General features: G+C 39.0%; 1 protein-coding gene across 1 annotated transcript; it reads right to left on the bottom strand.

The window, feature by feature from the left end:
- Positions 1 to 379: 379 nt before the first annotated feature.
- Positions 380 to 1,964, bottom strand: LOC137736006 (zinc finger CCCH domain-containing protein 30-like). The gene has a single exon (XM_068475356.1). It carries the CDS (start codon positions 1,772 to 1,774, stop codon positions 380 to 382), a length of 1,395 nt encoding a protein of 464 aa, XP_068331457.1. The 5' UTR covers positions 1,775 to 1,964.
- Between the last annotated feature and the right edge of the window lie 21,182 nt (positions 1,965 to 23,146).

The following is a 23,146-nucleotide window of genomic DNA, read 5'->3' as shown; positions in this document are numbered from 1 at the left end:
AGGCAGCAGCCATGGCGGAGGTGCAGAAGCAGCCAGATCTTAAGGCAGTGCAAAGCGTCGAGTTTGAAGACCGGCTAGTCGTTTGACAGCGGTCAATGAAGCTCTTCGTTGATTTTGATCATGGTGGCCAAAGTAAAGCTGAGAGACTTGCAGGCGAGGAGCTGCATGGATGAAGATAGAGGCCATGTCTTCCTCCACTTTCTCTTAACTTCTCTTACTGACTTCATGTTCTTTTGTTGCAGAAAAAGGGGAGCAGAGCTCTTGGATTTGATTGGAAATTCACAGGGTGGTTTAGACCATGGCGGAAGTGCAGAAGCAGCCAGGGCTTGAAGTAGTGCAAAGCGTTGAGCTTCACGATCGGCTAGTCGTTTGACAGCGGTCACTGAAGTTCTTCGCCGATTTTGACCACGGTGGCCAGAGTGAGGAGCTTGAGGTAGTTAGTGGATGTTGTTGCTGGCAGATGCAAGGCCGGGACATTAGGTTGGGGCCAAGCCAGAGATGAGTGTGACATGCCATTGGCAGATGGAGACATGGGTGGAGTAAATGGTGAAGGAGACATGACATTGACTGATGACGGAGAACCAGGCAAGAGGCTCATTGCAGCAGCAAAATCCATGGCCGAAGCACCAGAGGTGCTTGAGCGAGGAGAAGGTACAGCAGAACCAGTTGAAACGTATAATGGCCTGAGTTCTTCCGTGGTGTGGGCAAAAAAGCAGACTCTCCTTGCACAGCTTGTACCATCCTTGCAAAGTCGGGTTCGATACTGAGCAGGGTGCAGCCAGCACTCAAAAACCCCATGGGCATACTCACACATATCTCCACGTCTGTAAGCCCCCTTTCTGAAATCAGGACAAGGAACACAGCTATAATGAAACTTCCTTGGGTCCCTTCTTCGTGCATTTTCCCCTTGATGGACAAAAGGGCACTCAGTCCAATCGTGAGAGTATGCACGTGAACAAGGCCTCACCTTGAATGAATACATTCGGAACTCATCAGTTGAATAAATGCTGTTCTTGATGTCTGGAAGAGAAGGATCAACAGGATATTCCTTCTTCTCTGATGCCGAAGAGAGAGAATTATAGAACTTCGACTTTGTAGGGGAACAATTAAAATCAAAAGCGGACGGAGACCCATTTTCTGGGGAAGCTGACAGTGGAGGAGAACTTGAATGTACAGTTCTCGTTGACACTGTGAGAGTTTGTTCACCAGCAGAACCATTTATCATAAGTAGTTCTTCTAGAGCTAATTTGATATTTTGTAGCCTAGGAGGAACCACTATAACGTCTATAGGATGATGACCATTAGCATCAACCGAATTAGGATCAGCACCAGCTCCTAAAAGCAGCTTCACACAATCCACGGCATTCTCAGCCCCACCTGAGGCGGCACAGTGAAGAGCAGTACTCCTATCACGCCCACAGGCCTGGTTCACATCAGCATAAGAGAGAGAAAGAATTAGCTTCATGACATCAATGCTACCATATGTAGCAGCAACCATTAAAGGGCTTCTCTGCTCATTAACCATCTGTTTTGAGCCCTTCTGACGACAATACCACAAACCAATCTCATCGATGCCAGAAGGGTCATGCTCAATCAATCGTTTGAAGCTCTGAATGTCATTGTTTGCAGCAAGCTCAAGTAAGCTGGCAAAAGCATCTTCAGTTTCAACTGTCAAGTGATTTATGGCTGTATTGGAGAGTCTACTTTCGTCAACAGATATAAGAGATGCCGCTGGAGAAGAATCGGGTTTTATCCGCTCTGATCCATTGCACATGCTTTCTATTGCTGGGATGCCAGCAAATCTTCGAGCTAAGAAAGCGAGGGCGGAAGCAGCGCCATTGAATGATTGCAACAGTGACGCAGATCTAGAGCTGCTGGTGCTTCTTCAGGTCACTTCTCACAGAGACTTGTTTGGACTCCGAGAAAATTCTCCTCCTTTGTTTTCTGAGGAGATGAAGAGAGAGAGAGGAGATGGAGAAGAGAGTAAAGCAGAAGGAGAGAAGAAGATGGTGACTTGGGCCGAGGAGCTGCTGGCAGACTCGAATCGGCGCTCCCGGCGAATATCGTCCTCGATTCCTTGCTGGGCCCTCCGGCGCTGGTTGAATTTCTCGGCGTTGGCGTTGTTCCACCGCGCGAATCGGACCTTCGTTGGCGGGCGGTGCTGGGCCGGTTTCAACAGTGGCGCGAAATTGGGACAGGAAGTAGGCAAATTTAGCGCCATTTCTTGCTGGGTTCCTCAAATTGAAGCCGAAAGCTTCAAACTTTTAGCAGATAGGAGTCTTTTTGCTGGGTTCTTCAAATTGAAGCCGAAAGCTTCAAACTTTTAGCAGATAGGAGTCATTTTGCTGGGTTCTGGATGCATATTGGTCTGGAGTTGACAAAGATCTGTACTGGAAGAGGTTGATGGATTTGAACTTCTACAGTAGAGAAGGGGATCGAGTGATGATTCAGTGTAAGGGTGCTGTGATGGGGTTCTTACTTTCCTGGGTAGAATGGGACATCAGGCCCACCAATAATCTCAACGGCAACAACACCGGCCCACTGATAAAAGTCAGCTTAAGAGAGAATAGGGAACTGTTGCTTGATGGGTTTGGGCTCGATGACGAACCTGTTCGTCTGTAGTTTCTTCTGCTGCTGTTGCTGCTCTTTTTGTTTTGTTTTGTTTTTGTTTTTTTTTTTTTTTTTTTTTTTGTTTTTTTTTTTTGAATAGAGAATATATACATTTTTTTTATACATAGTAACATATGTATTATTATTATTTTTTCTTTTCTTTTGTAATAAAATTGACTTTCTTTAATGAAACATTTATTTATTTATTTTGATGTGACTGTACTTGAAGTTTTGAAGTTTCAAGTTGCCTACGTACTCTTCCAAAGAAGGGATCAAGTCATAACGTAGTTCAAATGAGTGATGGTTTTTGATGATGATTTTGCCGTACACAGTTTATGCTCTTGCGGGCCAGGAGCGTTTGGTGCCGTTTGCAGTTTCAACTCGTACAGGCAAGGAGCGTTTGGTGCCGTTTGCAGTTTCAGCTCGTGCAGGCAAGGAGCGTTTGTTGTCACCTTTTAGGCTCGTGTGAACAAGGAGCTTTGGTTGTCGCCTTTTAGTTTTAACTCGTGCAGACAAGGAGCTTTTGGTGCCGTTTTCAGTTTCAGCTCATGCAGGCAAGGAGCTTTTGGTGTCGTTTGCAGTTTCAACTTGTGCAGACAAGGAGCTTTTGGTGTCGCCTTTTATGCTCGTGCAGACCAGGAGAGTTTGTTTGTCACCTTTTAGGCTCGTGCGAACGAGGAGCTTTTGGTTGTCACCTTTTAGGCTCGTGCGAACGAGGAGCTTTTGGTGTCGCCTTTTATGCTTGTGCAGACCAGGAGCGTTTGTTGTCACCTTTTAGGCTCGTGTGAACAAGGAGCTTTGGTTGTCACCTTTTAGGCTCGTGCGAACGAGGAGCTTGTTGTTGTGGATTTGTCAAGTGGTATGGGAGAGGCATTCCTTGCAATCTTCATAGCAAGGAGTCTTGACTGAGTGATTGAATAAGTCTTTGGCGAAGAAATCGCGCATCGTGATGGCAACGGACGATCTTTGTGTCATAATTTCATCATCCTCAACATTTTCATGTAGCTTTAAAGGTTGACGGTAGCTGCTTTGCCCTCTTTCCGATTGGTGAACTTGTGGAGGAGACCTATGTTTCTTGTGCATTTTCTTTGGAGTGACATAAGTCCATCCTTCAACTTCACTTGACTTGACTGACATGGTTTTGGAGCATGCCCCTAGCGGTTGAGGTGAAGATTTTGAGTTCAAAGAGCCAGAAGTGACGGAGGTATAGTTTGATTTCACCACATCATTAAGATCTAGCTCGATGATCCCTTTCTGAGCCAACTTCATGATGAGATCTTTTAGCACAAAGCACTTTTCCGTCGGATGACTAATGAAGCGGTGGAATTTACAGTACCTTGGACTGTCAGTACGGTTCATATCTTCTGGCCGTTTGCACTCAGGTAGGTCGATCACCTTTTTGTCAAGCAAGTCTTTCAACATGGCAACCACGTCAGAGTCGGGGAATGGATAAGTCTTCTCCTCAAGCTCCTTCAAAGTGCGTTTACGTATCTCTTGATCACGAAAAGCTTCGGTTTGAATCGCCTTGCTTCGTGTATGGATTTTGACTGGAGTTGTGTTGACCGTCATTGCTTCCTTGGTGGGTTTCCACGTAGCCTTATCCACCTTTGGCCCCAAAACTTTGTCATTCTTGTAGTCGGCGATCTGTTCTTTCTTCCCATGACGGGTGATGCTTAACTCCATATCATGGGCGCGGGTGGCTAACTCCTCAAATGTTCGTGGTTTGATGCCTTGAAAGATGTAGTGTAGTCCCCACTGCATGCCTTGAACGCACATCTCAATGGCAGAGGTTTCAGAAAGCCGATCTTTGCAATCCAGACTTAAAGAACGCCATCTATTTATGTAGTCGACGACAGGTTCATCTTTCCACTGTTTCGTACTGGTCAGCTCTAGCATGCTTACAGTACGACGAGTGCTGTAGAAACGGTTGAGGAATTCCCTTTCTAGCTGGTCCCAACTGTTGATAAACTCAGGTTCAAGGTCAGTGTACCAGTCAAAAGCGTTACTTTTCAGCGAACGCACGAACTGTTTAACGAGGTAGTCTCCCTCTGTCCCAGCATTGTTGTAAGTTTCAATGAAATGGGCGACATGTTGCTTCGGGTTGCCTTTTCCATCGAACTGCATGAATTTTGGGGGCTGATAACCCCTTAGCATCTTCAAAGCATCAATCTTCTTGGAGTAAGGCTTTGAGTACAGTGCGGAGTCATGCGAGCTTCCTTCGTACTGTGTCTTGACAGTGCTTGCGATCATCTCCTGTAGCTGCTGGATAGAGAGAGATCCCATGAATGCCGTTGCTTGGTCTAACTTCGGCTTCTCTTCAACTTTCTCCACTGGTGGCTCCTCTTCTTCGTCGTCTTCTTTCTTTAATAGGCCAATATTTGGGTCGACTTTCACGTCGGGCAGCGCATCTAGTTGGTTGACAAGTGCGGCAATCTACAAGTCCTTCTCTTCCACAGTCCGTGTGAGCTTTGTGATTGCTTCATTCATCTGAGCTAACTGCTCCTCGATTGAAGTTGCTCCAGTGGTCATGACTTGCATGGTTGTACTGCCGCTCGAATCAGCGTCGGAGAGTAGGGACTCTGAGTATTTCCTTGGGCTTTCGTCTTCTTTACCTTCTTGAACCGTGATGTAGAAAACATCTTGGATCTCCCCTTCAGTGCCGTTCTCTTGGGTTTGTTGGCATGAAGATTTGCCAGTGTGGACGATGATGCGCCTCCTTACCTTCAGTGGTCCTTTTGTGTCGACCTCTAGGATTGCTTGGCGCTTCATCCTTGAAGGAATCAAGCTTCGAGCGTCGTCTTTTTCTCCTAACTCATCGAGCTTTTCTTCCTTTGGTGTTGTCTTCCTCTTTCCAAAAGGCTTACCATTATCTTCAAATCTTTCTGAAGCTGATCGTCGCAGAGGAGAGATAGTTGTGTTGCTTTGTTTCTTAGGCTTTAACAACCTTTCAAAAACAGAGCTTTGGGATGTCGGCGCGTTAAGCCTCTTGAAGACAGAGGTTCGGTCTTGACCACCAATGCGATTAAGCACTGAAGTTCTGGAGCTTGAATGGCTCATCCTATCGAAGACCGTCGTCCGAGGGGAGGGTTTAGGCTCTTCTTGGTCTTGTTCAATGCTCACGCTGATGTGTTGAGCGCTAGCTTTCTTTACTTTGCTTGAAATCTTCGCGGGTGCATTTGGTGTGAAGCCAAGTCCAGCTTTGTTGTTGTCAACTCCATAATCATGCTCCTTCAACTTCCTTTGAGTCTCGGTGAGGTCGCGATCTTTGTCGTTGACGGTGTTTGAAACCTTCTTTCCAAGATTTGAAGAGGAAGCAAAGTCATGCCTAGCCTTTGACATAAGTTCGTAGGCATTTGGGTTGAAGCCTTCTTCGGTCCTCTTAGTTGGAAGAGAGCTTGGTTTCACTATGACACCATGTTGCGCCTCCAGACGGTTGATGAGTCCGGCGGTTTGCAAGTTTTTCTCCTCTGCAGTCTTTATCAGCCTTGCAATTGTTTCCTTCATCTGAACCAGCTGTTTTTCAATGGAGGTAGTGCCGATAGTCATGACTTGTTCTTTGTTTGAAGCCATGGACTGTGCTTGAATATCTTGAACGGAGACAGAGATGAGAGGTAGAGATAAATCCCACCGGGCGTGCCAAGTTTGTAAACACGAAAAATTCCTGCAACAAGAAACAAGAATACGTGTACAAAATATATTTTTGTGTTTAATGATTTTGGGGTTACAATCTCTTTGTAATTTGATCCTCTGATTCTATCTTCGTAGGGTGTGGGTTTGTGGATGAGCTGTTGATCCAAAAGGCCGTCGGGGCTTGATCTAAGGATGAACAGTTGATGAATGGATCTTCAAGGGGCGTTGGGCTTGATCTTGAAGAATGGGTGTATGAGTTTGTTGAGGTTGTTGATCCAAAGAGCCGTTGGGGCTTGATCTTAGGATGAACGATGAACACTTTCTTCAAGGGCCGTCGGGGCTTGATCTTGAATAATGGTTGTGTGGATTTCTTCAAGGGCTTTTGGGCTTGATCTTGAATGAACGGATGATGAACGATGAACACTTTCTTCAAGGGCCGTCAGGGCTTGATCTTGAATAATGGTTGTGTGGATTTCTTCAAGGGCTTTTGGGCTTGATCTTGAAGGTTGATGGATGAACGGATCTTCAAGGCTTTTGGGCTTAATCTTGAAGAACGATTGGATGTGTGAATTTGTTGAGGTTGTTGATCCAAAGGGCCGTTGGGGCTTGATCTTTAGGATGAACGGATGATGAACACTTTCTTCAAGGGCCGTCGGGGCTTGATCTTGAATCGGTGGAAGTTCTTCAAGGGCCGTCGGGGCTTGACCTTGAAGGAGGATTTGACGAAGAACGAAGAGTGTTTTCTTGATCCTTCGGGATTTGCTTGAGAGCTTTAGAGTTTCAAGGCTTCAAGGTTTTGGTGTGATGTAAATTCCCTTCTTTCTTTCTTCCTTTTCTTCTTCCTTTCCCCAAAATGAATGCCTTGGCTTCCTATTTATAGAATTCCAAAACTTGATTTTTGGATTTAAATAATCAGATGAAATAAATCATTTCTGCCAGGTAATGACACGTGTCCTATTTGATGACTTTTCCAATTTATTTCAATTTTTCGTTGAGTCACACGCTACATGTAAAATTTATGTGACACGTGAGCGTTGAAATTTTAATTATTGGTCAACATTCACTTCACCGAAATTTCGATGTCCACAAAAGGAATTTAAGTGAATTAAATGGGTGAAAGGCTAGTTAGAGGGTCCTTCTCCACACATGATATATGCATATGAACCAATTTCCACTTATTATTCCTTTGGACTATGAATGACAACACCCCAAGTTAGTTGCATCGCACAACTAACCATCAAATTTTCCTTATTTCATTGAATTGAATGGATATGCATTACAATCAAATTATCTTTCTCAAGTCCTTTATATGAAACGCATAATAAAGATACATATCAAAAGCCATTAAGTTTTGTGAAAACCATAAGCATTGTCAAGGCATTTATCACTATGAAACGCTGAGACTCATACCAAGGATTTACTTAACGCGATTGTGACTAGCAACCTCCACTACTTGTGAATATAAGTGAATAACTATTACGTGAGACTCCCTTAAACTCTAGCATCAAATTCATGCATGCAAATTAAGTGTTGACCCCCAACCCACATACATAAACAAGTTTTAATAACTTTAGATAAGCAAATCACATTCATGCCTTAAGAAACAATAGCTGGACGTAATCAATTCATATAAAACATATAATCATGGTTTTGAATTTACCTCTAACTAAAAAGAAATTAGTTCCACATGTTCATCATAATTGAAAACCAAATTAACATAAACATTGAACTAAAACTAAGGATAGAAAGAACCAAGAAACTATCCACACTCCAATGACATGCACGGCACTCCCTTGGATGGTAGATTGCACAAGTCTTCTTCTCCTTCCTTCCTTGCTTGCGGCACTAGGGTGATGTAGGGTGAATTGTGGTGTTTGATGGCTGAAAGTATGAATGAATGAATGAGTGAACGGATGATTTGAATGGTGCGGCATAGGGTTGTATTTATAGGCTAATGTATGCATAATTTCTAAAGGAAAAGGATTGCACAATCCAATGGGAAAAGGGTTAAGTCTTGGCAGAAACCAAAAGGGAATGGAATAGGGGATACACGGCAAGGTTTTAGGGACTTCTAGAAGGATAGGTGCGGCACACTTGTAGGAGGAAGATAGGGTGTTCTAGAAAGAGTATTTAGGGCAGATTCCTAAACCTAAAGGGACAAGAACACACGACATAGGTATAGAGGAAGGATTACAACTCCTAAACCTACAAGGAATGGCCTACATGCGGCATACAAAGGGATTAGGCTTCTAGAATCTGAATTAGGTGTTTAAATGTATATAAAATTAATCCCTTATAATTAGCTAGATTTAAGGCACAACCTGATTTGGATAGGATAAGATAGGATAATGTTAGAGTTAGGAAAGGATAAGGTTGGTTAGGATAGGATAAGATAAGGTTGGATAAGGTTCCTTATTCCTTGCTATTTCCTTATCTTCTTTTCATTAGAACTTCTTTCTCCAGATTTGTAACCTCTCCTAGCCCTTCTTGACTTCAATTTCATCCATCCATTTTGCTCCAAAGTTAAGCTATCCAATTCATGCCCAAAACTGCTGCAATTAGCTTCAAAATGCACTTTCTTGCTCCTATCAGTGTATTATCAATTACTTAAGCAATGGGAAGAGCTACGTAGGAGTGTTGTTGGTAAAGGTTGAACTCTAGTGCCTTTTCAATCTAGTTTTCTTCAATTATTTGTATTATCTTGAGTTTCTATATTTACTTGTGTTGTTTAGTTGGATCATTATTCCTATAAGCCAATTCCCATTTTAGATATTTGTTTAAGTCACATACAGTAGTATTTAGTTTTTCCGAATTAGTGTAGTTCTTAGAGTTAACTAAGTTAAATACACAAAAAAAAAAAAAAAAACTTGTAAATTGTTTATATCAGTCCCTGAAGAGATCGACCTTGCTTGAGCCATTCTATACTACAAACACTTATTCTCTTGCAAGAATTTTCTATGGTTTAACCCTTGTCTTACAAGTGGTAAAATCGCTATAAAAAAATTGAAGCCGCGACCCACTTCTTGTTCTTTTCAAATTTGGAGCTACGACCCCCTTCCCCCTTCCTGCTCTCTGTTTTCTCTTTGTTTTGTCTCCTCTTCCGAAAACTCCCATCCGTCTATTCGTCTTCTACCCACCTCTCTGTTGTCGTGTATTGCGTTCGTTTATTAGTCAATGGAGTGGGCAGTTGTACTCTCCACTTTCTCCTTTCGACTTTTCTTTTTTTCCAAAGGCTAGTGAGTGCAATTAAAACCCACTTTTCTGCCGAGTAACAAAGCAAAGCACAAGGTGCATTTACTTTCTTATTTTATTAGTTAGAGTGGGCAGAATTGGCCATAACGTTTGGTAGACCAAAAGTCTTTAGATTTCAATGAATGAGATGTCCTTAGAAAGCATGAAACGTCTGCTTTCTTCATTCTTAAACTAGGAACAATGGGCTGGAATTTTTGAGCTGAAAATTTGATATGATCATCTTCATCTCTTGTGAATCAGCTCCAACTGGAAGTACTAAAAAATTTCACCATTTGCATACTTTTCCACCAAACTCGATCATGCTGCTGCTAGAAACACAAAATGGAAAAACCATCACACAAACTTAAAACTTCCAACTAAACTAGACAAGAAAAGAAATATAAAAGGGAAAAATCTATAGAATAAATATTGGTTCATCATCTATTTTAGAGCACTTCCAGTGCTTCAAGACTGATTAGGCCAAGATCGTCAGCTGTGACGACATTGTCATTGTTGTGTTCCTTTCAAGTGCAAATATAAGGATAGTATAATGGCACAAGTAAGGGTGTTGAACCACAGGGATTGGTTAGAACTCTACAAATTACTTGCTTTATCTGAACCCTCATTAACAATGAAAATGAAAACTGAATTTAGATTTTTGTTTTGGAAGCTAAAGTAACTTAAAATGCAATACAAGATAAAGATGAATGATAGATTGATTTAGAAACGATGGAAATGGAGCTAGGGATTTTGATTTCACTATTATAAGCCAATTCCATGAAAATTAAGTCAAAACGCATTTAACTCTCCAATTTGCAACTAGGGTTCGCTTTACTTACTTATGATCATCCATTTGATGTGTGGTTGTGATCAAGTACTCCTAATTTGCAACCTAGTTGTGATGTTCAACTTAGAAAGAACCAAAGAATTCACATGGCATGATGTATACGTAGCAGTTTCTTCATTCATTCACATGTCCACCAAGATTAAGCATGATGTGTACTATAACCTAAGCAGCCCTAATGGTGATCAAACATTAAGATTAACAAACAAATTATACTATAAAATTAGTGAATGAAACAAGAACACAAATTGGTAATTTGAATACTTATTAACATAGAGTAGTTTTGCAAGGCTACATCGAAATCTCCAGCTATGAACTTAATTAAACAACATGATTACAAAATATATAAATATCAAGAACAACATGAGTGAAATTAAAGTTCATAGAAGAAACCCCCTTGAAGCAATTATGATGTTGAACTTCTCTAAGAACAGCGCGGCTGTGTGGTTTCTTCGATGGCAGTGGATGGCAAAGGGAAATAGGGTTTTGTTTCTGGAAGAAAGGCAAAAGAAAGAGAAGAAAGATTGAGCTCTGGGCGACCCCAAGGGGGCTTGTGTAAATGTGATCTGAAACCCTAGTATTTATATGCTAAATGGGGTTGTAGCTGATTACAAGGTGATCCCAACCATTAAGCCAAAGTTTTGAACGTTTTTCCTTATTTGGCTCCTCCAAATCAGGCTAGATATTCTAATTCCTTTCCCATTCTGCTCTTGGTCTTCTAACAAGCCAGATTCATCTTAGATTGTTTATTTGGGCTTCAAAACAAACCACTAAACTTCTTTCCACGTTTGAATAAGGGTCAACCCCAAAAATGGCATGTTTTCATTTCTTTTGCCTTCAAATTGATCTTAAAGTACATGTAACTGCACACTAACACAAAATAAGGTAAAATGCAACCAGTTTAACTCAAAAACATCACTAAAAGGCTAGAAATGGATGGTATAAATGTATGAAATATATGAGTTATCAGTCACATAGAAATATTTCAAGCGAGGACATATATAGCCAACTCCTTGGAAAAATCATTGTGATCCTAAAGCAGACCTTAGCTGAGGCTTTTGATTTAGATGAGCGTCATGAAATTTGGGACAACAAAACGAGCAGCCAAGGTTTCCAATTCCACCAAGAAGCAGAAACTTTCTAAGAAAAATGCCAACCACATAACCTCTAGAGGCGAAAGCTGCAATCCGCTGTAGACGGTGGTTCTTCCAACTTCCGAGAAGACTAACACCATGTTCAACATCCTGATCCACCAGATCTACAATGCGCTCAAAGATAAACCTTGGCTCAAAAAACATCACTAATGAGAGGCAGAAATGAGATAGCGAAGTACTCAACTCAAATCTTAAAGAGAAGGGTTGAGAAACTTTTATACCTTTGAAGCACGCCTTTGCTTAGCAAAGGATATTCACCCATGTGAAAGCCTTCTTTCCTTAGTCTCTTTTGCTCCTTGGCTCCATGGATGTGGATGGAGGAACTTTGCTTCTTGGCTCCATGACTTTGGATATGGATGAAGGAACGGATGTTCCAAGTTCCCAAGAAAGGGAACCTCTAAGTTTCCACACTAAGGAGAGCATTGAGGAAAAGATGAGTGACCTATGAAGAAATGGATGCTATTCCATTCTTCCTAGGGAGGCCGGCTTCCTAAGAGAAGATAGAGCCTTTTGTGTTTTTCTCTAGAAAACCCCTTATGAGGTAATAGGTTATAATTTCCTTTCTATAGCCACTTACATTGAGTGGCATAATTGAAATTAAAACCAATTCTCCCTCACACTCTCTATGGCCGGCCATGTGGGTTTATTGGGCTTTCATGCCCTTTGTGTTTTCAAGTTGTCATACAACTTGAGTTATTGGACTTGACATTCGAAGCCCATTGGGCCTTGAGGCCCAAAACTAACCCCGAGGTCTAAAACGAACTTATTCATTTGATTAATTAACATATTAATTAATCTTAGCCATAAATAATTAAACCATTTAATTATCCTTACTCATCTCCGTTGTTTATTCAATCTCTACTTTACACGGTGTGCGATCCATTAGGTTCCTTTTAGCGAGGCAGTGGGCGATTAGAACTCTTCAAATTGATTGTGAATTGAAACTTACTTTTCAATTCTCCCTTTAGTCATTATACACCTTTAGGGCTTCCACAAACTATAAGTGACACCTAGTAGTATTTCATGGCTACCTAAGAAAATCAGAAGAGGTGGAAAACCTATTCAGTTTGTGATTACAATGCAATACGGTCTTTCTCTAATACAATACTCTTAACCACATTGTTTGATTTGATAGTTTATTCTTGTCTACTATCCAATGTGATTCTCTTACTTATATGATTACCTTGAATGTGATTTAGAATGAATTCCTAAAATGTGATTTAGAATGAATTCCTAAATCTCATTCATACTCTGGCCAGAGATTCTTAATCATATCATAGAGTATTCTTCCTCAAACGGTTTGAAGGTTAGATATCCCTTATTGTGCATTGACTTGCCTCCATGGCTAATTGGCATAACCCTAACTATGCCATGGACACCCTTTGATGGAGTGACTTTGACATAGTCAAAGATCAAGGACCTAACCATAAGACAATTATGATGCCTCAGGTCAAAGGATTACTTTGCATTATCCCAACCATGAGTTTTCATGTAACATGTGTATGAGAACTCCTTGTTAATCGCATTTAGTGGACTCATTCTCTATTGAGCACCTACATGCTTGTCTTGGTGTCAGTCATACCAATGACTCGAGACCAGTCACTCTCTCTAAGAAAAGACATAGCACGTACTGATCTTAACGGACTGTCAATGCCCAATTGGCAATCCTATGATTAGGAATGTTTAGGATATGTATACAAAAGAGAATGGTCTCATGAATCTAACTTCTTTAGATGACATTCTCCCAATTACATATTCCTTGGACTTATTGTTTAAGCATATAACATTTATATGGGATGGCTTTAAACAATAATCTTTGCCCTTTATATTAAACTAGATTAGTTTATCATGTGAAATGTCTGTAAATTATCGTCATATGATTGGCTTTCGGGCACATTTCCAACAATCTCCCACTTGCATTAGACCCAATCAACTTGGTCATTAGTGATGATACCTTTTCTGAATTCATTTCAAAAATGGCTGAGTAGTAGGCCTACACAATGAATATCTATATGTTATCCATAGAAGCAACCTTGAGAATAACGACGTCACCATTATACATGATTTGCAATCATGTGGTTCAGTCTCTTATTTGAGTTCAGATCTTGATGAGACCTTGATTCCCTGGCTTGGGCTATCGCCCCATTAGTGTCGTAGTGTGGGTACACTAGAGACACTTTCTGGTTAATACCGAATGGAGAGTTCATAAATGAACTTTCCCATCCAAACAACATTGTTGTAAGCTTCTATATGGCAACATATTTTGCATGCATGATGGAACACACTAAAGTCATTACTTATAACGTTTCCACCCAAATATCACTTTAGTCATAATAAAGAGATATCCAATTATCTCTTCTTTCATAATGAAGAGACATCCAATGATGGATACGATATTAGATTCATAATCTAATGCATTTACGCTTCCATTGCGTTACTCTAATTCTTCCTCATTCTTGAGGAATCTATCCTTTAGTATTTCTTAAATACTCAAGGACTCACTTGACAGTTGCCATGGTTCTGATCCTGGGCTTGCACTGATATCGTCTTGTACCGATTTTGGTACAACTCCTATCAACATTTTTCATAGAATATGAAATATGTAAATCACCTTTTTGTGTATGCATAAAGGATTCTATTTATGCATTATGCTTCGGGTCATTCCCTTTTAGAAGAGCAATTTCCGAGTCTGATTGTAATTGTCCTTTCATTTGAAGTTTATCATTTGAGAAACTTCCTACATCTATCGCCTATCAATAAGAATTGAGATAATCCAATTATATCTTGAAATCTATCATTATAGATTTCCATTCCATGTATATAGACTATGTCTCCCATATACATTTTATCATTATAGAATGTTTAAAGTCATAACTTTAACGAAGAAGAATTCCTTTCATTTCCAAAATTAATATATCATATCTATGTTCAAATTTAGGAATATTATTGACTCCCACTAATCTTTTGTAAACCTAGTAAACAAAAGATTCATTTACATCTTTATGAGAAATCAAACAATTTGATCTTTCTCTCATAAGACGCTTATAGCTCCCACTAGCTTGATAAGATTCATGATGGATGGATCTCTACAACTTACACATCTTGTGATTCCTAGTCTTAGACATATATTATCAAGGCTATCTTGATAATGGTTTCGGAAACCCATATTATGTCCAAACATTGAATCACCGTTTAGTTGTAGCTATCAATCTTCGAATTAACAGAAACCAAGACTACGTCAAAGATGGTTTCTTCCAAGTCAACCAATCTCATTGATTGTAGTCACCTTAAGCTACCAATTAGCTATGAAGGTTTCACTATTTTGGGTCAAATGTTACTATACCATTTTCTTGAGTATATGTCGTATATACACTCAATGTGGTCATAAGGATTTTTAGTCTTATTTCTTTCAAATTAAGAGGTGTAACTCTATGACTATGTCATAAGGTCAAACCATTCAATTGAGCCGGTTTATAGATCCTTCTCGACTACCTTGGAGCTAGTAGTGTAGGAACTAGGTTGTTATATTTGTTGATTATCATCTTGTCTCTCAAAGAACCCATTCTTTGAGTTCTATCTCTCGTTCATTTACTCTATCTTAGGCAAATCCTATTGTAGGATTACAATGAACTACCCAACAAATAAAATTTGTTAGTTGGTTTATAGAAGTGATATCCAAAGGTAAATTTAAGGATATCCCACAAGATTGTTCTAAAAAAAATATTGCTTATTAGCACACAACCCCAAATCTTAACATGATTAAGACTTGTCTTTCTTTCCAACTACATCTTATGGAGTCACGAAAATTTTGGAGGATCTTCTAATTGACAATCATTATATGGGTAATTGATAACAGCCAATGAACTACATCTTATTCGAGTTCGTTCTTCTCCCAATGGAGAAATCCATAATCTTATGATGCTACTTTCCTTGATAATACTTTAAACGTCTTAGTCATCAACTTACATTCTGTATTCTTTGAAACCTTTTGAAAAGTATTTGGACTTATGTTTATTCAAAATAAACGATAGTCCAACCGAGGGCAATCTTCGGTGAATGTCATACAACATGAGTAGTATTATGTTGTGGACAAGTGCCACTAACATCTAAGTGAATTAACCTCAACAACCTTGTGATTCTTTCTTCTTTTCAAAAGAATAAAGATTCAAACATTTCACCTCTATACAATTTTAAGAAGAAGGCATTGGATCTGTATCTAACGATCCAAAGCATCCATCTATGACAACTTATGATTTATGTTTTAGAGGTGTCACAACTCAGTGAGATTAGTCACTACCTTGCTACCTTTTGGGTTTTAAGCATCATTATATTCTAAACAATTAACACTACCACATCATCTCTACTATAGAGATAATTAATTAGATTACAATGATCCAATCATTCATTAATAAAGAACAATGTTTTGTCAAACAAAACATTCATCCATCTCTTAAAATTATAATGACGGAATTAAGTTCCTTATTTAAATTAGAATGTAAAGACAATCTTTGTTTTTCCAATTTCTTTGGTAGTTCATATGAGGAAGAATGTACTATCTGCTTTTGCAGAGATCTATATTTTATTCATGTTCCGAATGTGAAGTACTTTCTCATCTCTCATTAATCTTCTACTTCTTATTAGCCACACTTTTACAACGATTGTAAAACATAGTTACTAATACGGAATCAAGCATTCAAGTAGAAGAACCAACTGTTTTGAACTATTCAGGAACAATTTACAACACCTTCGAAAGGCATGTTCTTGACACTTGCAAGACGTTTCTTGCAAATACCCCTTCCAATGTCCATCCTTTCAAAAAGAAAGTTTGTTCCCTTGGAGTTATTTTGCCTTCTTCATTTGACTTCTCCATTGACTACAATAGTCATGGTCCCTTAAACTCCCACTATCTCTCTTGAAACTTATTTCAATTGTGTTATAGACATCCAATGATTTGGAAAGTGTGCGGTTATTGTTCACTATATAGTTTACAATAAACTTAGTGAACCATTTGGATACGGACTCAAAGGTAAAGTCCTTGCCTAGTTTCCGTCTCCTGAAGTGGTTTAACAATTCAACACTCAATGATTCAAAATCATCATAAGTCCATGTTGATGGACTATTTTTGTCAATCAACCATTATGTTCTAAACATGATTACAAACTTTCAAGAGTTGTTCAATGCAACTCTCATTTCTTTATACAACAATTTGTAAGAGAAGAATCATGGCACATCAAGTGTCCATGCCCTTGTGCTTACTTCTCAGGTTCCTTGTTCATTTAACAAAGAAACAAGCACTAGTGTTTGCGTTAACTAAGGGTTGTTCAAAGAAACTCTTATTTCTTCATACAACGATTTGTAATGGAGGAATTATGACACTAAAAGTGTCCATGTCTTTGTGCTAATCTTCTTAAGTTCCTTTGTTCATACAACAAAGGAATAAGCATTTGTTGTTTGTGTTGTCCTCTTTATGACAAACTTATCTAACATGTTCTTCCAATGATACATTATCAATAGGAAGATTGTGAGGATGAGAATACTTACGTATGTATACAATCCATTCAGGACAATCTATGGGATTGTGGTACCAAGTCCGGAAACTAAAGCCTTCGGCTTTTCTTTGTCAAGTTTTGGATAGCGTTTGCAAGTATATCAGTAAATAAATACATAACAAATATAAATTGATTGATTTTAAGCTATTTCATCTGGGTCTTTAAATCAAATAGCACCACCCACTATTTTTGGCAAATTCCATATCCCTCATTGGAATTCGAGAGTTTTGGAGAAACTCTTAGCAGGGTATGGGAGGCTCACTATTACCAAGCCCTCCTCACAATGATATGATGTTGGTTAGCATTAATAATAATGAAAGAGTATGCTTACTCATTTACATCTCATGTAAGTACCCATCTTATTTGGCCTCTAGAGAATCATGCCTCACAATGATATGATGTTGGCTCCATTGCACTTAGTTAAGTCATTCCCACCATGCAAGTTCGGGTAGGGGTTCAAGAACAACATCACAATGATATGATGTTGATCGTTCTTGTTGCCTACCTTCACAACATCATGTATGCGTATAGAACTCCTCCTGAGTGTAAGCACATACTTTGTACTCCCCCATGACAGGGTGAAGTCGGTGTATAAGTCACAAACAATCGGAGCCTACCACGGTGGAAGGCCACGAAAGAGTGTTCAAAGCACTCTCACGCTTGGTTCTATTACAACTTTTGGTCCATGTGATTGATTTAGTACTATATGATACTCCCACTATGCTTGTAAAACGATTTTTAAAGTAAGAGTATATGGTACTACTAACATAAGGTTTGCATTCATTGATGGACCAACACAAGCCTAGTATTGGATCTCGGTCTAGGGATGGTGATTGATTTTACTTACGCGTTTAATCACATTACGGCGTGTCTTCTTATTGGGCGTTGGACCAAACTACTCCAATTTCATGCATATGAAATAAATCAAGAGAGAAGTACTTCAAAGTAAAGAAGAGTTTATGCTCTTTTACAACATTTGATCAAATCAGAATACTTTAAAGTAAAGAAGAGCTTATGTTTTTTTACAACATTTGATCATATCAAATTACAACCAAAAACTAATCTACACATTCCCATGGTTCAAACAAATTTGAGAGACGACCTTTCACATAGCTCAATTATCGTAGGCTTAGGTTCATAATCACCCTTTCTTAATTAATTAACGCTTTAACTAATTAAACTTGAATGCAACATTGTCATTCGGTTTTTGTATCCATAGAATAGATTAAATGGAGCTAAATGAAATGAAAATCCAATTCTCATTTAAAGAGACAAAACTATATTGTTCTCAACTAATTTCGGCCAAAATGCAATAACCTTAACTTTTGGGCTATATTGCAAAATACAAACTTTTTGAGGTCACTTTGTAAAAACACAAAAGTCCACTACTTCATGTAATTACAACTAGAACCCAAAAATTTCAACAAATATAAAAACTTCATTAAAGGAGCAAAACAACTTGTCCTTTAGTGATTTTGGGCCTTTACGTAAAAATGTAAACTTTTGGGTCAAAGTATAAATACACAAAAGTATCAAAACTTTATGTAATTGCATAAAAGCCCTAATAGTACCCCTATTATAGGGCTGGCCGGTCATGGTGAGTAGTGATGGTGTGTGTGAGTTGATTTGTATGTTTGAAAGGTGATTGAAAATTATAAGTGATTGGTATGGTGTGAATAGTAAAAAATGTATGGGTGTTGTTTGAAAAATCATACCATCCATCACTAACAAAAACAAATAAACAACCAAACACCATTTTTTGAATCAAAACAACAAACGTTTTGTTCTTTTGGTATGAACAGCAGGAACAAAGCAAGAACATTGAAGAACATCTATGAAAACCCATGAGAGCTCCAAGAATTTTTTCACTCAATAAAACTCAAATTTTCACTTCCTCAAAAGAGGGTTAACATCCTAGGGTACTTAGGGGTTCCTAATGTCACTTTAAAACACTTTTAACAAGACAAATAACAACCCAAAAATCGACCCCTTGGATTTGGCCGAATTTCCCCATAAACATGGCACCAAATTTTAGCTCCAAAATTCATGCTTAAATGAACTACATCTACAACTTTTGAGATGGAAATTTTCTAAAAAAAATTTACATTCAAAGAAGCAAGAATAAAGCTTGTAACAATTACAGCCTTCAAATCATAAACTATAAAAATACAAAACCCGAAAGGATTGACCAACTACTAGACCTAGGCTCTAATACCACTTGAAGGAAAATTTTGTGAAAACAAGTTCATTTGAGCAACATCTATGCATGCAATGAACAATTAAAGGTGGAATCATGCTTGCATGCACTCAAAAATAAAACTTTACCCATGAATTCAAGGCCTAGTAGTTGTGGTGAACCAAGACTCAACTCAAATCTTCAAGAAAAGAGTTGAGAAACTTTTATACCCTTGAAGCACCTCTTTGCTTAGCAAAGGATATTCACCCATGTGAGGGCCTTCTTTCCTTAGTCTCTTTTGCTCCTTGGCTCCATGGATGTGGATGGAGGAACTTTGCTTCTTGGCTCCATGACTTCTTGGGTATGGATGAAAGAATGGATTCTCCAAGTTCCGAAGAAAGGGAACCTCGAAGTTTCCACACCAAGGAGAGCATTGAGGAAGAGATGAGTGACCTAGGAAGAAATGGATGCTAGTCCATTCTTCCTAGGGTCCCCGGCCTCCTAAGAGAAGAGAGAGCCTTTTGTGTTTTTCTCTTTTCTCCCTAGAAAACCCTTTATGAGGGAATGGGTTATAATTTCCTTTCTATAGCCACTTACATTGAGTGGCATAATTGAAATTAAAACCAATTCTCCCTCACACTCTCCATGGCCGGCCATGTGGGTTCATTGGGCTTTCATGCCCTTTGTGTTTTCAAGTTGTCATACAACTTGAGTTATTGGCCTTGATATTCGAAGCCCATTGGCCGTTGATATGCGAACTTATTCGTTTGATTAATTAACATATTAATTAATCCTAGCCATAAATAATTAAACCATTTAATTATCCTTACTCTCCGTTGTTTCTTTAATCTCTACCTTACATGTACGATCCATTAGGAACTCATATTCCTCAAGGCCAAATCACTTTACCACAACAATGGTTGTTTCAATGCAACAACATTCTATATCCCTATAACACAACAAAGTTTTCACGGTGAAGATGTCTATACCATAAACTGAATACGGGAAAGTCGACTGCAGATCTACGCTTCAGTCAACATGCTTTGAATGGCCTCACGAATAAGGTAGCAGATAAAGCTCACTGACCTTGAAAGGCGTGTAAAAGCCCTTGAAGACATCATCTTTAATTTTGAGGAGCCACTGGTTGAGGCAATGCTTGTTTAAACCCCATTAAGAACTACTTATCTGAACCCACGTGCGAAACGCCATTATCTCACTCCCAAAACATCACGTAAGAAGTCTTGAAAATCTCAGGGATTTTTTGAGGGTCAGAGTTTGCCAATACAACCATTCTCAATGTCAACTGTATCTATAAAGAACAAGAATACCTAGGTAAAACCAAGAAGTAGAGGAAGGTGACTTGCAAAAGACCTAGGATGGTACCTTTCATCAACAAGCCCTTTCTAGTTGACTCCAACATCCTGATGTTCTTTGACCGGAATTTGGAAAATGTCTATTCATCCTCCGACAATTCCTTAGTCATCAAGGTACAAATTTCTAATGCCATGGTTATTCGTGTGCTGGTAGACAATAGGTATAGGGTCAACATCCATTTCAAACATGAAGCATAAGGATAATAATCCTAGACAATTCAATAAGAGTAGGACCACCATGCACACCTTTAATGGTAACCCCGTCCGATCGCTCAAAATAATGAAGCTCGCAGTTCAGGCACAACCATACAACTATCTAGTAGCCTTTCATGTCATAGACTTCCCACCCTTCATAATGCTATACTCGGTCGAAATTGGCTCCATAAGATGAAGGTAGTCCATTCGTTCTACCACCAACTATCTGTTACCTCGTACCTGGTGGAGTAAGGAAAATTAAAGGAGATGAAGCAGCGGCTTGATGTTTTGTAGTGGAAAGCATGAACATGATTCGCAAAAGAGAGCAAACCTCAACCACTCCCATAGAAGAGTTTTTATAGCAACCATTTACATCAGCCTTAACCCTAATAAACCAGAATGCAAAGCTAGAATTGAATTGAACATATCTAATCAAGAGAATGAACTGTTTATCGTCTTTCTACGAGCCAATAAAGACATGTTTGCCTAGTTCGCAAAAGATATGTCGTGAATTGACCCCTCCATAATCTACCATCGCTTCCACCTGGACTGGACCGTAAAGCCAATTATCTAGCGAAAGCATAATCATGAAACGGAGGGGAGGGAAACAAGATCATCGAGACAGAGATTGATAACTCAAGGATGCCAACTTCATCGTCGAAATTCACTACCCAGACTGGCTAATCAACGTGGTATTCATGCAGAAAATAAATGATAAGTGGAGAGTCTGTTTGGAATTCATAGACTTGAACAAAGCATGCCCCAAAGATCCTTATCCTCTTCCTCGGATTGACTTATGAGTGGATTCCACAGTGAGACATGAGCTTCTGAGCTTTATGGATGTTTACTCTGACTACAACTAATGTTTAAAATGTGCCATAAAACCAATCATAAGATGATACTTTACAGACATTTCACATGTTAAACTAAACTGGTTTAATGTAAGAGCAAAGATTATTATTTAAAGCCGTCTCATTAAATGTTGTACACTTAAACGATAAGTGGAAAGAATATGTAATTAGGAACATATGACCTAAATAAGTTAGATTCATGAGAACATTCTCTTTCATACACATATCCTAAAATTTCCTGATCATAGGATTACTAACTAGGTATTGACAATTCCAATATATTAGTACATGCTATGTCTTCTTTCCAGTAGAATAGCTGGTCTTGAATCATTGGTATGAATGATACCAAGACAAGTATGTAGGTGCTCAATAAAGAGTGAGTCCATTGAACACGATCAACAAGGAGTTATCATACTCATGTCACATGAGAACTTATGGTTGGGATAATGCAAAGTAGTCTTTTGACCTAAGGCATCATAGTTATATTCTGGTTAGGTCCTTAATATTTGACTGTGTCAAAGGCACTCCATTAAAAGGTGTCCACGATATAATTGGGGTTAACCTACTTAAGCATGGAGGCATTTGAATGTGCAACAAGGGATATCTAACCTTCAAACAGTTAAGGAAGAATACTCTACGATATGATTACGAATCTCTGGCCAGAGTATGGATGAGATTTTAGGAGTTGTTTCAAATCACCTTCAAGGTAATCATATAGACAAGAGAGTCACATTGGGATAATAAACATGAGTAAACTATTAAACTAAACAATGTGATCAAGAGTATTGAATTAGAAAAAGACTGTATTGCGTTCGTAGTCCTAAACTGAATAGGTTCTCCAAACCTCTTATGATTAGCTTGGGTAGCCATGACATACTGCTAGGCATCACTCATGGTTTGTGGAAGCTCTGAAATTGTATAATCATTGAAGGGAGAATTGAGAGTAAGTTTCAATTCATAATCGATTAGTAAGAGTTCTAATCGCCCACTGCCTCGCTAAAAGGAACCTAATAGATCTCACACCGTGTAAGGTAATGATTAAGGATATAACAAAGATGAGTAAGGACAATTAAATAGTTTAATTGTATAAGGCAAGGATTAATTAATTAATTAATCAATCATATCAAAGATTCTAATTGGGCTTTATTTAAGTTTTGGGTTTCAAGGCCCATTAATTTTAGGTTGTATAAGAACTAAAACAAATTGAAAATTAACCCAAGATATAGATACAAAACCTGCCTAAGAGAGAAATGAGTGATGGCTCACTTATTACAAGTTTGCCACTCACTTAGAATGAGGTATAAAGGCAACTATATATCTTCATCCTTCATTAGGGTTTCTAGAGGCAAAGTGAGCAAAACATTTCTCTCTCTTTCCTCCAATGAGGCCAGCCACCATGGGAGAATATTGCTAGCATTTTGTTCTTCCCTGGTCACTCATCTTGGAGGCTTTTGGAGAACATGTTCCTTCATCCAAATTCAAGAAGATATGGAGCTAAGAACCAAAGTTCCTCTATTCATATCCCCAGAGCCA

This window comes from Pyrus communis, chromosome 6 (assembly GCF_963583255.1).
Source record: "Pyrus communis chromosome 6, drPyrComm1.1, whole genome shotgun sequence".
NCBI lineage: Eukaryota > Viridiplantae > Streptophyta > Magnoliopsida > Rosales > Rosaceae > Pyrus > Pyrus communis.
Note: the sequence above shows the minus strand (reverse complement) of the source record. Positions and strands in the feature narration are given on the sequence as shown.